This window comes from Hyposmocoma kahamanoa, unplaced genomic scaffold (genome assembly GCF_003589595.1).
Source record: "Hyposmocoma kahamanoa isolate Upper Pololo Valley unplaced genomic scaffold, ASM358959v1 157, whole genome shotgun sequence".
Classification (NCBI taxonomy): Eukaryota; Metazoa; Arthropoda; class Insecta; order Lepidoptera; family Cosmopterigidae; genus Hyposmocoma; species Hyposmocoma kahamanoa.
Window position 1 is genome coordinate 900,680 of NW_020653561.1, and position 17,979 is coordinate 918,658.

The following is a 17,979-nucleotide window of genomic DNA, read 5'->3' on the forward strand; positions in this document are numbered from 1 at the left end:
GAAAATACAGGGTGTCAATTGTGGCATGTTACAATTGCACCTCCTTGTTTTGTTACTTTTGCACCACTGCCGTCTTTTGGCAATGAAGACTTAGATAACAAAAATCTATGGTAAACTTGATCAACTCACATACCTGCACGTATAGATTAGATGTTAACTTCTACAAAAATCCACCACTGAACGCTGTAATACTGTTTTATTTCATTACATTAACAAAAACTGAACTAAGCTTTATATTTTGATAAACACGCTTCATTTCAAACTGTCATCTACTGACTGCGGATGCGTGAAGTACCTGTACGTTCGGTCGGTAAAACAGCATCAAGTAAAGCTTCGATTGATATCAAGAGCATCCGCTACTCGTCAATAGATGTCGTGAAATAATAGATGTTACAATTGCCTCCCTGTTACAATTGACACACCTCTCCCCTACCATTTTTCCAACAAAAAAAGAATCATTATAAGTGATCGCGTACATAAAAAAAAACAGTCGAACGAGAACCTGCTCCTGTTTTTATAGTCGCTTAAAAAATTGTCAACGATTTATCGATTTATGGCGTAAAAATGTTCGATTAATAATATTAAAGCGTATTCTGGTATATGAATCCAACTTAAATCGACTCTAAACGACAAGTCGTACGCATTCTGCTAAAATTTTGATAGTTCTTTCAATAGACTTTCGACGACTAAATGTCAAATTTCACAATCCAAGATGTCGTTCGATAGTCGTTACGTTTCGATTCTACTCACTTGAAATGATACGTAAATACCCATTTTGGATAGGACTTCGATCGAACGAATACGTAACTTCAAGGATATTTTGATAACTTGAACTTACTGCTTCACGCCAAAAATTGTATAAAGCAAGCAGAAAATCTATGCCCAGTTAATGAATATTACAAATCTACAGTCAAACAAACTCCAACTACAATTCAATTAATTAACAAATTTTGTACCAATTGGTTAGAAATTTATTGGAAACGATAAACATTATGACGAAAATCATCAACAAGCTTAAATTTCAAAGAAAATCTCAGAAACTTTTAATGATGCCGATAATTTGGGAACAGTCTAAACCAGAGATTTAGTATATCCAAATCTATGGTCTAAACTTATTTCGAGGGTGGTTCTGATTTTTTAACTTCCATGCTTTGACCTACCAACCTTTCATGGATATAACCAGTTTGTCCTTCGGAAAAATTGCGACGTTTTGATAGGTTTGTAGACGACCCCCGCGTTTTGTACAGAGTTATCACCATTTAGAACGATCTATTCAAATATTTTTATCTTTAAATCTCATTGCCTGTAATTATACCAGACATTGTCAAGCGAAATTAAAACTAATATAGTGGCTTCCCTGGATGAATTCTTTCACAAAGAACTCTACTGGCAATAAATGTTATTAAATCTTGCCATTATTAAATTAATTCTAATCTTTCCTCTATATAACTTATTTTAAACAATAATAGAGGATCATATTGTTCAATGTGTAATAAAGCGATAGAAAACCGACCGAACGGATGAAGTTTTATCAAAGGACGTACTTTATTTCATAACAGATATTGACGGTAATGTGTAAAGTTTTTTCTACTGTTCACAGGTGCAGAGCGCGAACATTTCGCTGAACACATGTCTGAACATGGCGAGAAGGGCAAGAAGGCTTATGAGGTCAGTACAATATAAATTTATATTAAAAAATTCATTATGACAAAACCGACGAAACAGACGAATATCTATAATCATCATTGATCGTCCTGTTTAAGAGCATGTTAGTGTAGCCTCCTCCACCTGCCAGCTCCTTGACCTCTGAAACTGCTTAATTTTGAGGTCAATACAACGTAATTTATATTAAGAAAAATTGATAATGACAAACCGACGCAACGGACAGATATCTATAATCATCATCGATCGTCCTGTTTAAGAGCCATGTAAGTGTCAGTGTAGCCTCCTCCACCTGTCAGGTCCTTGACTTTATAGCTTCTTAAATTGACTTTCTCTTTTTTTTTGCAGAACACTTTTAAAGCCTTCCCCTCCTCTGTCCTGACCCCTTTTTATTTTTTATTGCTTTTAAATTATTTCCATCTTCGCTAATGCTTTTTAAAACTTTATTTACATGTCTCCAAATTCTAATAATATTAAAACTATTACTAATATGATATGTAATTACTTAAACTCAGATTGTCCACTCTAACTGACTGACAATACAAAATAGCTTTCTACGAACTCCGAAGTCATCAATCATGAGTGTCACGGCTAGATACAGAGGACACGTTAAAGTTAGTATTTTGGGAAAGCGATTACGCTTTTACAAGAGAATCTCATCTATGACATTACTATGTTGATGGTGATGGTTGATGGTGGCTAACGACCACATCAAATATTTGAAAATTTTAGATAAAGAACTAAAATTGTAAATATAAATGTTTTACGCAGTCACTATCGACGATTTATGACTAACGGGACAGATACCAAACCTGAAAACGAGCAAAAATATGTTCTATAAAAATCGAGACGCCTATTCTACAAAGAAGTACAATGAACAGCGTTGCTTAACCCATTAGGCTTCGCGTAAGGCAAAAAACGTTGAAATTTCATGAAGTTTGACAGTCAGGCCGGAAAGAGGGAATATCGATTACCTTATAGGCTATAAGCTGTCTTTTGCCTCAACTCTTTCAACGTAAAGGCGTATAAACTCGGTGTCAATTAGTGTCGTAAGCTAGAAAAGTTCTTTACACTACCCATTGTACAGTAGATTGTTTAGCACTATGCTAGCATTAGGTTTTTTTACGAGTTTGTGATCTAAACATAAAACTCTGATTGGTAATATTCCAATCCGATAATATTTACATTTGATTGGGCTTTTATTAAATTTAGAATTGATCATTACGAAAACGACATCACAGACTGACAAATTAAATTTAACCCGTCCATGAAACGGGAATTTAAAATTTCTTCTTTTGACAACACAAACACGACTCATTTTAGGGTATAAAATAAACTGGCTAAGCGGAGGAAAATGTTAAATAATCCAAAACAAATCGGCTTATGGCTGATTGAAAATTACAAACAAACATAAGTACATAAGAGGTTTGATCTTTGAAAAAGAAATTTTATGAATTATCTAAGGTGCAAAAGATAGTAAAGGATACAAGGTCAAGCTCTTTTATTAGACCAGTTTTTTCAAGTCGTTGATAATAAAGTACATAATCACCTGAACCAAAAGAACACAAGTCCAATTTTCCGTCAGTCTGCCAGCTGGCAATACAAAGCAAGCTGGCGTCAAAAAGGTGACAACAAAAAGTTGAAATTTCGCAAAACCGAATGGGAGTTCATTAGAGAAAGTTGTTTAGCATCGTGGTTAAAGTTATCCTGGAAAATTCAGACGTAACTTTTTAACAACTTGTAGTATATTACAAACTTAGACGATAATTTAAAATCTGTAATACTTTCATTATTTTCAACCGCTATTCACACTATTGTGAGTGTAGGTCTGTTCCAATACTTGCCATTCCTTCCGACCTTTTGTGCCTACCATCATGGCCTTTAGTCCACAGCTTCAGATGCTTGCCTACGCTTCTGTATCCGGGATTCCGCTGAATTACACTTCTACCTCATTTGTGGACTTGTTTTTCATTCGTGATTATTCAACATAAGTCTTGATTTTTCTCCAAAAGTCAGATACATGTGTTTACCATGAAGAGTAAGCGCGTTCACGCACTGGATTCCATTTTTATTCGTTCCAAATCCGAGACTATACAAATCTAAGAAACTCGGACCCACTTCGGAAGTCGCTTGTGACATTTCGGATTGCCATTTCTCGGATTCGGAAGTGATACAAATCGGACGTATGGTGCAAACGCTCTGAGACCACTCCAAATGCAAGACAATGTAACATTTTCGTTTAAGGATTTGCTACTTTCTTGACATTTCTCTTTCTCTTTCTACGCTCCTGTTAGTTTTTTCATGCGCTCTCTTTTATTCTTGGTTCTTTTGGACTTAGTCTTTTTTGGTTCTTAATTTGGTTACCTAACGTTACTTTTCTAACAACATCCCTAAAGGCATATAAGAGCATACTGAGATTATATTAAAATGATAACTTATAATAATGTCCACAAAAATTGGAATCCACTTAGTGGATTATAGTTTATCTTTGCTACATTTCATTTTCGCTACACAAATTCGTGGGCGTATTCCATTTAAAAGTTTATAACATGTGAATAGAATTAGATATTCAAAATCCGACCTTAGAGGAAAAAATATACACATATTCATCTCTCAGCTAGCGTAGGGAGTGACATATACAGATAACAAGAACAACAAAATGCCATTTGTACAAAAAGAACGATTGATCAGTGTTTGACCGCAAACATAACGCTACCTTATGAACCAGAATAAAGTTCCAAAACCAATTTATTTTTGATTTGACACTTGACGATTAGTTTTTGTGGCACAATAAAACGGGGAAAATTATACAGAAATGTGAATTTTGTGGCTTCATCACAGTTCACAGCCACCATGTAAAACATCTATCAACTTTGAACGACAAACTGTACAACGCCATCTAGCAGTAGCAACAAAAAACGACATTTTGTACATGAAATTTGTTGCGCTCGCTCGAGACAGGTGTCGCTATAACCTCCTAGTAGAAGTACCTTTATGGAACAAGATAACATTTTGGAAGAAAGGATCGGAATGTGGACGATGTCTACAAAGACATTGATATCAGCTATGGAACAACGAAGGATAGTATTTTAAATAGTGTAGATAGGGTATTTTGCTTCATGGGCACATTATTTTATTTTTAAAAGTACATAATACATTCAAAGGCTTTTGTAATGTAATTTAATAATTTCTATTAATGAAGGTCGCAAGTGCGGCAAACGGCAGCGCTTCAAACCACATTTTGGCGGATCTTATTCCGTTGCTTCTGCGGTGACATTCGAACGAAAGTGTATAATAGCTTGGTGTGCTGTTGATTGTACATACTGCCAAAATGATTGAAACTGCCGATCTGTTAATTCGAACGCAACCTTTCTTTAGTACAAAAAGTATACAAAGTTCCTATGTCACTCGAATGCTGGTTGTGTCTGAAAAAGTAACTTTATAAATACTGGCCCTAATTATTTACTGCGCTCAGCGATACCGACAATGTTATTACACGTGTCACAGCTCGATTACCCACAAAGCCTGCTATTGTGGAGCATATACGGGAGAAAGCCAATGCTGCCCTGGGGGCGTACCATAATCTTTCCAAAAACATTCTTATTTCAAATTAAGCTTAAAGTGAGCTTAAAGTAAGCTTGTTATAATATTACTCATATTCGTACCATGATTAAAAGAACGATTTCTCAATATTGTCTTACTAAAAATAGGAAAGAAATAACGCTATATGAACTATATAACACCATCACTTTCTTTTTTGATGTTCCGAATTGTCTTATCGCAGTATAATGTTTAAGTACTTAATGTTATTTACATTCAGAGATATTTAACTGTTAAAAAAAGAAAAGTATGTAATAATAAAATCTATTAAAACTACGTTGTTTTCAATTATTTTTCTGCTTTTTCACAAAGAAAAATAAATAAAACAAGCTGAGCCTTGATAGTCACGTTGTGAATTTGGAATCATAGTCTAGTGTCAAATGTTAGTGTCGCCAAGGAGCATATAGACGTCGCTGTCATAATTTTACGGAATAACCATCGCGTATTTTTATTTAACGAGAAATGATTTCCTATGTACTATTAAATAAAAAAAATATTGAAGAGATTTATGTAAATAAATAAGTTCAACTTAACTTTTAATCATCACAAATCAATTTTAGACAATAAATTCGAAAATAATATTGTTTCCACTGCGTCCGAGTAACTATTTAAAGATTGGTATATTTAAAGATTGCTAAATTTGACATTTCTTATGTCAAATTCAAATATTACTTTAATGTTAAAGTCGCGTCATAGTACGAACTGAGTGAATGAATAGTCACAAAGCTGCCAATAAAACATCATAGTCTTAACATTATAATAGGCTTACTTTAAGCGCTTCATGGCACAAAAAGTCAATGTAAGGTTAAAGTAATATTGTTTTAAGAGGTTTTAATAGGCCCCCTGAAGGTCGAGCAGTTGGGGTCCCGCCACGAGGTTGATGATTGTATTATGATGAGAGTACCAACTCAACATCTATCTATCTTCATGAAGGAGGAGTTTTGGCCGATGGGTGCCATGTTTCCAAGGCCGGCTACCGGACACCCACATTGTGTTACACATTGTAGAATATAAATAAATATAATATGTAAATAATTAGGAATTAGTGTTTTATTATATTGTTATGTATGTTTATTCTATATGGTATGTACTTATGGGTCTTTGTAACCTGAATTTGAAAAAATTAAATAAAAAAATAACGACAAAGAATAAGAAAAATAACGTTACATCTTGTTCACCTAAACGTCACTACATTTACAGAAAGAGCAAGTTGAACTGTAAGGACGTCACGCCCGTTTTTGACACCGCATATAAAGCCAGTTTACGGCTTGATAAAATTTATATGACGATCTTCCCTTCACGATCAAGTATTTGAGAGGTATATTTATTGTTCGCGATTCTTAAAAGTGTATAAGATATAGCATGACGTTGGTGACTACTTCCAATTTTAAATTTCGTAAAAATGTCATGGAAAATGTCGGTGACGTGCATGTTGTTGTACGTTTTCAGAGCCTTACTGTTTTTTATCTAAAATACCGGTGACAGAAAGGATTTTTTCACATTACCTATTATATAAAATAATCCTATACAACAAATCTTTAAAATTCAAACTGGTCTCTAATCAGTGCTTGCCGGTTGAGCACGCAATAGAACCCAATCTTGATATTCTGGGGCAAGAAACTGAGAGAACGTCTCCGACAATCGACCGGTCAGAGCTGAAATATTTATATTTAACATTCTATAGTATAAAAGAAAATTGTGACTCTATAGTATAGACTGAACACGTCGAGACACATTATCGAATGTTGCTACATCGATGTTCATAATACCGAAAACATTTCTTATTTAATCATTTTGTCAACACGTACTCTCTGTAGAAGTTTTATGATACATTGTATTTCTCGCTAAGTGAATTTGTATTCTTTTGAGAAATCCTTACAGCGAATGTTCGTTAAAGTGTCGATGGTGCGTCACATCGACAGGACAATACATCGAAGATCTTATACATTGACGCTTTATCGATGGTACGCTACATCTATGCTGCGTTACGTCGATAGTATGCTACATCGAAAGTACGATACATCGACAAAAATATACAATGACAACAAAGTTTCCGTTACGTTATATAATTAAGACTTATTATTACGTATTTGCAATACTGGAGGTTCCATAACATCGCAAATGGTTTGTGCGTCGTCTTTTAAAAAACAAAGAGGCATTGACTCGTTTATTAACTATCTTTACTTAACCAAAGGATATGGAAATAAGACTGATGAGGGCAAGACTAGACGATTGGGACTCGGAAGGGATGCCTAGACCGTGGTACTATTCCCATTTTGATGTAAGTGCTGTTTTTTTCGTAACTCAGTTACTTAACATACTTAACAGAACATATCTAACTTAATTTACTTATCCATTACATGATTAAGAGGAGTGCAAGAACAAAACATCGGAACTTTTCCAATTCGTAAGTTTATTCTGTGTAACACAAGTGTTAACTACTGATCTGTGTTTATTGTTGTCATAGATTAAGTTATCTTTTAAGTAACTTGGTTATATTTATGGGGTATGTTGTGTACCGTCAAGAATAGTTGTCGAATAAATGTAATCCAACCTATTTTTGTTCTTAACAACAAAATGGAGATTCGTCGTTCGTATTATAGTTCGTTTTAAACCATTATACATAATATTTATAATCTCAATACACAGTACCAAAAAAACTGACCTTAAAAGTCATTCATCTCCTGGTTTGAATTGAGAACCATCTCCTATTTTTGAAGTCGGTCAAAATTAAATGACAGGTCACTGACCCGACCACGTGGTGATTTCAATTGTACTACCAACTACAAATCGACTATTTTTTTATTGAAGCAGTAGGAATAACAGTCATTTTTGTGATTTCGCTGCTGATTACTAACAAAAAATATGTGATTCCATAGTAAGTGATGATACAGATTCATATATAGAATTAGTACACGGTGTACTTTTATTAATATTCTTTCATATTATTACATTATACATACATTACATAGTCTTTTTTCTCACATGACCTATAAAAGTAAATGTAAAATTTCTACAAAACCTTACACTTTAATATTTGTTCGATTGTAATTTTAATCTTCGATTAAAAAAAAGTTGATTGAATGAACCGAATGACTTTTTTCCGCCAACCATAGACTATCCATACTTCTACATTTGAAAAATAATCCCACTTTGGGATTAACATTTTTCTAATAAGATTTTAAGTTGTTATTCCAATAAATATTGTTGAAAAAAGTGATGAGATATCAAGTGAAATGAGCGCCATATATCTCATAGATGGCGCTACGGCTAAAAAGTAATTTAAAACCAAATACAAAGATCCGACAACAAGCACATAGAAAAATTCGTTAGGTCCGCTGGCTCGTTTCGTGGCTTAACGTCTGGCACGATTTGCTAGAGCACGTCGGGTTCGAATCCGGCCGGGTCGAAGGATTTCTTTCTAAGTAATCTTTGTATTAAATTTTTCTTAATTAATCTTAAATTTTTAATTAAATGTTTCTTTCTTTCTTTATTTCTTTCTTTCTATTAATAATTATAACAAACTAGTGGAGTAATTGCACAAAAAAAATTAAATGTCAATTCTATACAAATTTACTTATTCAAATATTTTTTTTGTGCGTTGTGTATTACACGAGTTAAAATATACAGGTAAGGTACAATAAAAGCCTAAAGACTATAAACTAAAACTAGAATTAAATTTTATGAATGAATTGGCATCTTCTTCTTCATGTACCATCTTTTAATGAGGGACAGTGATCATAATGGCAATCTGAAACTCGGATCGGATCCTAAATATTATCATATAAATAAACAAGATAAACTATTGATCAATTGGCACAAATTTCTGAGCCAGGATATTCTCCTTCTTCCTACACTTCTCTTTCCTTGGAATATTAATTATAATAGGTTGCACTTTGGGTTTATCAATATGACCTAGATTCTCCAGTTTCCTTCTTTTAATGGTATTTAATACGTTTTCTACCAACAAGTTACACCAGCATCCTTTCATTTGTGACATTGTCTCTCCATTATACTCTCAACATTCTGCTATACATTCACATTTCGAAGGCTTCCACTTTTTTGCACATAGATTCTGTGAGTGGAAAGGAGAAGATGTAACAATGATTCCCAATTTATTGGATAACAATTAACAATGCCCTTATTAGTATTACACAACCCGATTTCAAGGAACCTTAATTCTAACTCAGAGAGATGATGTAGTAAAAGTTCGGAAGTTAGGATCCTTACTTTTAGGCGAAAACAAACTGGTTAAATTACAGGTACATGGGACTTGTCAACTTATGGTCTCAGGATGACAGGCGCAGTGGCAATGCTCCTCAGATTTTTGTGATTTAAAACTGCAACTGCTATGGACAGGTGTGTCGCTTATCACCAGGCGCGCGACTTATTCGTCCTATCATCTGCCATTATAAAAGAAGCAAAACTACAATAAAAGACATAAATTTAAATTCAAATTATTTCTTATAGATGATAAATCTAATAATTACTAGACAACAATTTATGTTCGGTTGTTTTCGGAATTCTAAAAATCGCGTCATTCAATGAAATAAAGATTATTATACTGTGTTTACAGGTCCCGGTCAACCGTGACCACGGAACCAGTAGAGGGCCCGAACCGTTGGTTTGTTTGAAAAAACAAATACACGCGATTTAATTTCGGAAAAATAGTTTCATTTCCTATTTTCAATTGTAAATTAAAATTAGGAGGGCAAAGGGGTTTTTTCTTAATTAATCATTTATATTTATTTATTACTTATATAATGATAGTAACAACCAAAGATAACAACCGAGAGCCAATTACAGATCCTCACAAATAGAAATATAATATACGGATGCATAATTTAACTAACCCATCGCATAAAACTCAACTTATTACGTAAAACATAAAAGACAACCGCAGTTGCAAGCTTAACTATGAGTCAAAGAAATGCCCATTCAGTGCTCTCCTTTCAGAAATCACACTCGTATTGAAAAGATTCAGGTCAAAGAAAGTACATAGAATGTTAAAATTATCATCAATAATACACAAATTTTTTTGTTTTTAGTTTATATTAATGATTTACCTAGCCTTATGGAGGGTATAAAACATGAGATAGTATTGTTTGCTGATGATACTTCCTTATTATTTAAAGTTAAAAGGCACCAATGTTCCTATGACGATGTGAACAATGCTATATCTAAAGTAGTTGATTGGTTTGCTGTTAATAACCTACTTCTTAATGAGAAAAAAACAAATTGTGTGAAATTTACATTACCCAATGTTAGAGAGACGGTTACAAACATTGTAGTTAGAAACGAAAAATTGAATCTTGTGGATACAGTTGTATTTCTAGGTATAACGTTAGATGCTAAATTGCAATGGGGTCCCCATATAAGTAAGTTGTCGAAACGGCTCAGCTCTGCAGTGTACGCGATTAAAAAAATAAGGAAACTTTCAGACGTCGAAACCGCTAGATTGGTTTACTTCAGCTACTTTCACAGTCTAATGACATACGGCATTTTGCTTTGGGGTAATGCCGCCGATATCAATAGAATCTTTGTCCTGCAGAAACGTGCAGTTAGGGCAATTTACAATCTGGGCCCCAAAGTATCTTTGAGAGATAAGTTTAAGGAAATTAACATTCTTACACTGGCCTCACAATACATTTATGAAAATATAATTTATGTTAAAAGGAATAGTAATTTCTTTATGAAATATAGTGACAGACATAACATTAATACGAGGAATAAAAATAAACTAGCTTTTCTTGATAGTCGTCTTCACAAAGTCAAACAATCATTTAAGGGGCAATGTATACGCTTCTATAACAAGATTCCGGTTGATATACAAAATTTGCCTTTCACGAGGTTTAAAACTATAGTGAAACAAAAACTTTATACTAAAGGTTATTATACAACTTCTGCGTACTTGGATGACAAAAATCCGTGGTAGTAACCCATTTAGCTCATGGAGGTAGTCTCAATCTGATGTTTCAAATAAAAAAATATTGTAAATGTTATTTACAAAGAGCAACCCCTAGACTTTCTTGCTCATTCTTCTCAGGGGAATCTGCCTTACGAATGAGCGGTAGAGTTTAACCATTGTGACGATTTCAAGTGTAATAATGCTTACCTATGAAATAAAGATTATTTTGAATTTGACACAATAATACACGCCACAAAAACACATTCTGTCTATATCCGCTCACGCGATTCATGCGTCTCTGGAAGCATACCACACCTAGAGGTGCCGGTGATGATTTTATACCGATTTATCGATATCGAAGTTATAACAGGTAAAAGAACTAATACTAATTGCTATTTCGGTAACTACTCTAGCAAACCATAAAGTTTTTAATGCCTGGGTCTGTCATTTAAAAAAAATAAACAACTTCAAAAATACTTCACGACAATCGTGTATGTTATTGTTTGAGCTGGTGATGTCGGTGTTTATTTATTGAACACATACCGTAAGTTGCATTTTTTAAGTTTACCCTGAATATAAATGTTTATAAACTATACTTTAAGGAGTAATTTCATGGTAAACATTAGAACCACTCAAACGGAATATTATCATATTTACCCAAGTACACCAAAAATTTCATTAGTGCTTTTTAAGTGCAGGATTTGCGGTATATTACTGCATTTTATTTGAGATGTTTTTATTGTAGTACGGAGGGTATTTATTTAGCAATGCTGAACAATAATTTTTATTTTTAAAAACTTGTATTTAAACTGAATCCTTTTCAAATTTGCGAAACCAAATAGCCGCCATTTTGCGGTAGGATGAGCGCATCGCGTAAGCGGATAATTAGTAAGGGCCGGGAGTAGACCCTAAAGTGAATTATTACTCAAAGATTTACAGGGAACTGCTAATGATATTTGTAATAATAATTCCGAACAATCAATGGAACCTGATGCTATCTTTATTAAAAACATTAGATCACTAACATCACGACGCAATTTAAGTGGTAGAGTCTGGTTAACGAAAGATGAAACTGGAAAACAAGGGACAAGAGGGTGCAGAAGGAAAATATAATTTTGACACAAGTACAATGGCAATAAAATAATTTCACGAATTGATCTGTCAATCACGTATGTGTTCGTAATTTAATTTGTTGTCGGAGACCTATACCCGAAGGCTCTGTAATGAAACAATTTAAAAAAGTATAAAAAGACGATAATAGAAGTATATATAATAGTATATTAGAATATATAGTATAGTATACTTCGGTAGTGCTACAAAGATATATGTAGGATATAAGATATAAAAAAAAAAAAATTTTTTGTAATTTTATATTTACTCATCATAATCGTAATTAGACTTTAAAAAATTAACCTCAAATGATATATCGGAACAGCTTCTTTCATTTTCTTGTACTGTTATTATTATTTCTTTCATGTCCTTAGTAATTCTATCACGTTCTCTGTAGCATCAATGTCAAAACAATCCAAATCTGAAAGTGTTTGAGGTCTTTTCCGGACTAATCCACATACCCTATAAATAAATATTAGCATTAAATAAAATTACCATGTATTGAAAAAATGAGCACATCTTTACAAATTTCATGGAAAAGATCTAAATTATTACGTCGTACTAACCAATGATATCGGAAATTCACGCAAATATTCTTAAGTTTGCTTGAAAACTATTAGTCTCTCCAGTTGTTTCTCTTTAAATTTACTAATCATAGTAAGAAAAAGCTTTCGCACGTCTTCGTCATATTATTTTATTAAGAAAATCACAAAAATCGCAGATAACATGATTAAACTGACACATCAACTTTCAAACAGGGACATTAGCAGCAGTGTAGCTCCTTGTGAAAGAGTTCGTCCACGGTAGTACTGCCACCTTACCTATTTCTGCTGCCAAGCAGTAATGTCAGCATTACTGTGTTCCGGTTTTGAAGGGTAAGAGTGCTGGTGAAATTACAGACACATGGGACTTGTCAACTTATGTCTCAGGGTAACGGGCCCAGTGGTAGTGCCCCTCAGATCTTTGCGATTTGAAACTCTGAGTTGTACTGCAACTGTTATGGACAGACGTGTAGCTTATAATCAAGCACACGACTTGTTCGTCCCGTCACTAAAATTATAAAAAAAAAAACATAAATACTGGGGTTGTCAGCTAGATTTTAAAATAATAAAACAGTCCTTTGTAGAACACGGAAAATGAATGAACTTTTTTTGTATAATTTCAAGCCATGAGACATAAATGTGGATTCCAAATTTGGCTGGCATAGTCTAAAGTGCTGCGGACAAATGAGCAATACGGTATTTTTATAGTTTTCACCTGTGGAAAATCTTTGGCACAGCAGGTAATAAAACCCAGTTACCTAGAGGCCTTAGTCGCTATACTATCAATATGCGAGTCGTATAGTAATTCATGTAAAGTCTTGTCATGTAAAGCTCCCAGATCTCGTACAGTAGATTAATTTTGTAGTACTACCTTTGAGATAATAATTAATTAAATCATAGAGAATAACGTTTCCGACTCAAAGTTATCAAACAACACTTTGATGGATTAAGATGCAGATCATTAACCTGGCAGTACGCTTCAAGTCTATCCAAATCAGACTGCAAGGCCACCGCTTCGTCTCATGACTTCACATGGGCAAAACATTTTCATGTCATCCGCAAAGCAAATATATTTTTTTCTTTCCATGTAAATACGCTTTCGAACGATGACGTCACGGATCAATGGCAATGTTTTAGATCAAACAGAAAACAATGATGGGAAGATAAACCACGCGTCTAAATTAAGTTTCGCCTAACATAAAACAAATGTCTTCTCACGATTGGATAATCGATTACTTCGATTATATAATAGATTCAGTTCTATAATAAGAACTCATTGTAATGAAGAGCTATGGTTCAATAGTCATATTTATGTCATACACGAAACAATAATAGTAATGAGAATATTAGTTAAAAAATTAATAATAACAGATTTTTTATCATATCAAAGTGACGTAACGTTGTGCGCCTGGTGGTAAGACACGCCTGCAATTACAGTGCCATTTAGAGCTATCTCAAAGAGGATTGCAACTAAATTCCGTCATCCTGAGACATAAGTCGACAGTGCTTGCTTGTAATTTCACCAGCACCCTTCTTACTTTTCAAAACTGGAACGCAATAACGGTCACGTTACCGATTGGCGGCTGAAATGGGAAAGGTGGCAGTACCTTCTTGGATAAACTCTTCCAGAAATGAATTTGGGAAGAAGAATTTATATCTAGAGAATTTTAAAAATAAGCGAGTTGTTTTCGACGTAAAAATGACGTCACCAGATTGAGCAAAATTGACAACGTCTATTGTTCAAGTTTTATTTAAAAGATTACTAAGTGCTGTGTTAACTGTGACCGGAGGTGCTATATGTAAGTACAATACAGAAAGTATGAATTTAATATATCAAATAGATGGAACTGTCATTTTGCTCCATCTCCAAAAAAGCCAGATTATTGTTATTTTTATGACTTTCGTGTGATAAAACATTTTAGAGGTATGATTATATCACATTGTTCCCGCATTAAATCATTAAAATTTATGTATATTATTGTTTATTATATAGTCCACAACTTACAGGAGACCCTTTTGTATTCAAATTTTACAAACCGCTGGATAAAGTGGATCACTCCACCCTACTAAACGGCTTCCGACTAATTAATACCCGACATTGTCCGTTTTAACGACAAACTTGATTATATCAACTGCTCTCTCCTACAGCAGACTTCCATTCTAATTCGTTTAAATTAATTTTCTAAGTTTCCAGCCAGGTCTATACCCCTACCATTGGCTTTTTTTATGATTCAAAAGAATGTTGACCGTCCCTGAGTTATATCTTAAAAACAAAATCGAGTTTGCAAATTTTTTTTTTATTTGATGTCCAAGCATACGCCAGGTCGTTTATGGAGTACTGCATCCACCAACACCATGGTCACCATGGATTCTGCTTTTTTTTTCGTTTTATAACACCAAGTGACGGGACGAACAAGTCGTGCACCTGGTGGTGAGCGACACGGCTATCCATAACAGTTGCAGTGCCACTCAGATCTTTAAATCTTAAGATTTAGTGGCACTGTCACCCTGAGTACCTTGTGCCTGTAATTTCACCAGCACCCTTACCCTTCCAAACCGGAACGCAGTAATGCTCAGATTACTGCTTGGCAGAAATAGGTAAGGTGGCCGTACTCCCTTGAACGAACTCTTTCACAAGAAGCTCTATTGTTTATTCCGTTAATAATTTACAGCACAGTACACACACATTATATGATTCGACCATGATTCGACACATAAAACAATACAATTGTACAGGATTTATTAATAAGTAATACGACTTATTCTAAATAAATAAGGAATAGTGTGTGCGTTGTGCTATTACGGAATCCGTCGTCCACTCAATGTCGTCTCACTGAAAGTGCTACGACGCAGATTTTGAGTGGACTCGGTAACAGCCATACATGCGACACGACACAAAGTAAACGTATTTTACTAAAAATAAAATAAAATAGGTACCATGTCATGCGTGATAAATTACAATGTGATTGAATTGAAATTAATGTGATAAAATAGGAACGTGTATATATTTCACTTGATAAAATTATAAAATAAGGTTTAATTAAGAGGTTTGATTACAATTAAACTGACGACTAATAATAAAAGACTTATAGAAACGCATATTCATGTCCCCGGCACCATCGAACTCTCAATTAAACAGCAAACGTCTTTTGGGAGAACGTAGAATGGTTAGTACCGCTCAAATGCATTGTTAAGTATAAATAATGAATTTTTGGTGATTTTCCTTCGAGTTCTTCGGCAAACACAACATAGTAGGTTATAAAAGTTTAAAAGTCAATTATAACGCTAGCGATTGTAAGGCAGCGAAATCCGGTGATTTTAATCAGTCGGCCAATTGGCTCACTGCTTATGACCTTTCAGTTACCGCAAATATTAATGAAAGAAATAGCAATACACAAAAACATCGAGTATATTATAACCAGAAATAGAGACGAAATGTCATTTAATTTGTTTGAAAACTATTCTAACATATCACTACTGTGACAACTGCGCTCCGATCGCCCAACCCGAATTCGAAACAATTGACGGGTGTCGTCAACGGGAGTCGTCAATTGTTTCACTTTAAATCGGAAAGTCAACCTGAGCTTTGCTATAATGGACGAAAATTACAAAATTACACATTTCGTATTTAATTAGATGTTTTGCTGTTTTTACCCCACACCACCGAATTGAACAGCACGCCATTATTAGAGATAATAATATTATCTTTATTACAATAAATACGGAATATTTTTGGAATATACGGAGACGTATATACTCGATGCCCAAAAATCATCCAAAATATGTCATCTGTCTCATATCTGACATATTTATTGTAACTGAGTAAAGGCAGCCTCTCATGGTCCGTGACGTCCGGTGATTTTACTGACAGTGATAACAACAGACGCGTCTTTATCGTTGTATAGGTCAACGAATAGCTGGAGAGCTAAGTAAAATAGCGCCGATGTGTTCTCTGTAAACTATAATTGGTTAATTAGTAAACAAACCAACATTTCGGGTCCTTTACAGGTCCCATGGTCACGGTTGAGTTAATTGAAAAATATACGCGATTTAAATCCGGAAAAATAGCTTCATTTCCTATGTGTAACATATGCATTTTTTTAAATTATTTTAATTTCGCTAGTAAAAAAATAAATTATGAAATAAAGCCAGTGTCCCTGCCACTCGACCCAAACAATAGAACTGATTTAGTACGAGAAAATGTTGTATTCGGGCTGAGGTAGTACCGACTCTTAATAAACAAAAACTTTCTAGGCTGACAGCACGAATTTGGTAAGTCTGCAGAAGTCAAAAACATTTATTAATACCTCATCTTTATTAATAGAAGAAGCATTTAGCGAATATAAAGGTGTATTTAAACCTTAGTCACATCAAATTTTCTAATACTTATGATTCTTCATATGTATTGGAGAATATTTGGGTCCAAAACTATAGAGAAATTCTGCACATATTACATGTTTGGTTATTTTGTACGTTTGTCATCTGTATTAATAATCAATGTCAACGGGATTATATTTGTTTTTTCTGTTACGAAAATATAAATGAAAACGAACTATTGTATGTTGGTGACAAGTACTAGTCACGTCAAGGTAACCCATTTTGTAAACATACATTCACGGACAACCAAAATCCTAAGGTGGCGGATCTTTACCGATCTCCTCGTTATAGTACAAATAAAATTACGGGCTCCGTGAACTCAATTGATAGTTCCAGTGTCACTTTTCTTTAGATTTTATAAGTAGATAAATGTAATCAGTAATAAATGTGTGTTTGATCTACCTTTCTCTTTAGACGAGATCGTTTATGTTAAGTTTATGTATTGATGTGTGCATTGTGCATGTGTGTATTGATGGTGAAGATCTCTAAGGACGCGTTCCCATTATGTCGTAACGTTTTATTTATTGTTGGATGACTATCTCTCATACCACGACTATTTATCGAGACTGTGTCGTGGACTGTTTTTTACCGTTGAGCGATAGTCATGTCTTGCTTTTCCCACTGGATCGTAAAGCCGCCGCCTAGTCGTTTGCATATATGAGACGACGATAAATAAAACGTGACAACAATAGTAGCTGCGATACCGCGTATTTACCGCGTCGTTTTATTTATAGTCAGTCGGACGGCTGTCGTTCTAGCTCTTCCCATTGTCTTTACAGT

The 17,979-nt window shown here is 34.2% G+C and overlaps 1 protein-coding gene across 1 annotated transcript in view; it reads left to right on the top strand.

The window, feature by feature from the left end:
• LOC113240580 (myb-like protein X) overlaps positions 1-17,979 on the top strand; it is a 72,843-nt gene that overhangs the window by 49,585 nt on the left and 5,279 nt on the right. Inside the window, exon 4 of the mRNA XM_026477915.1 lies at positions 1,601-1,668. Coding sequence (XP_026333700.1) covers positions 1,601-1,668 — 68 coding nt within the window. The remainder of the gene's footprint in view (positions 1-1,600; positions 1,669-17,979) is intronic.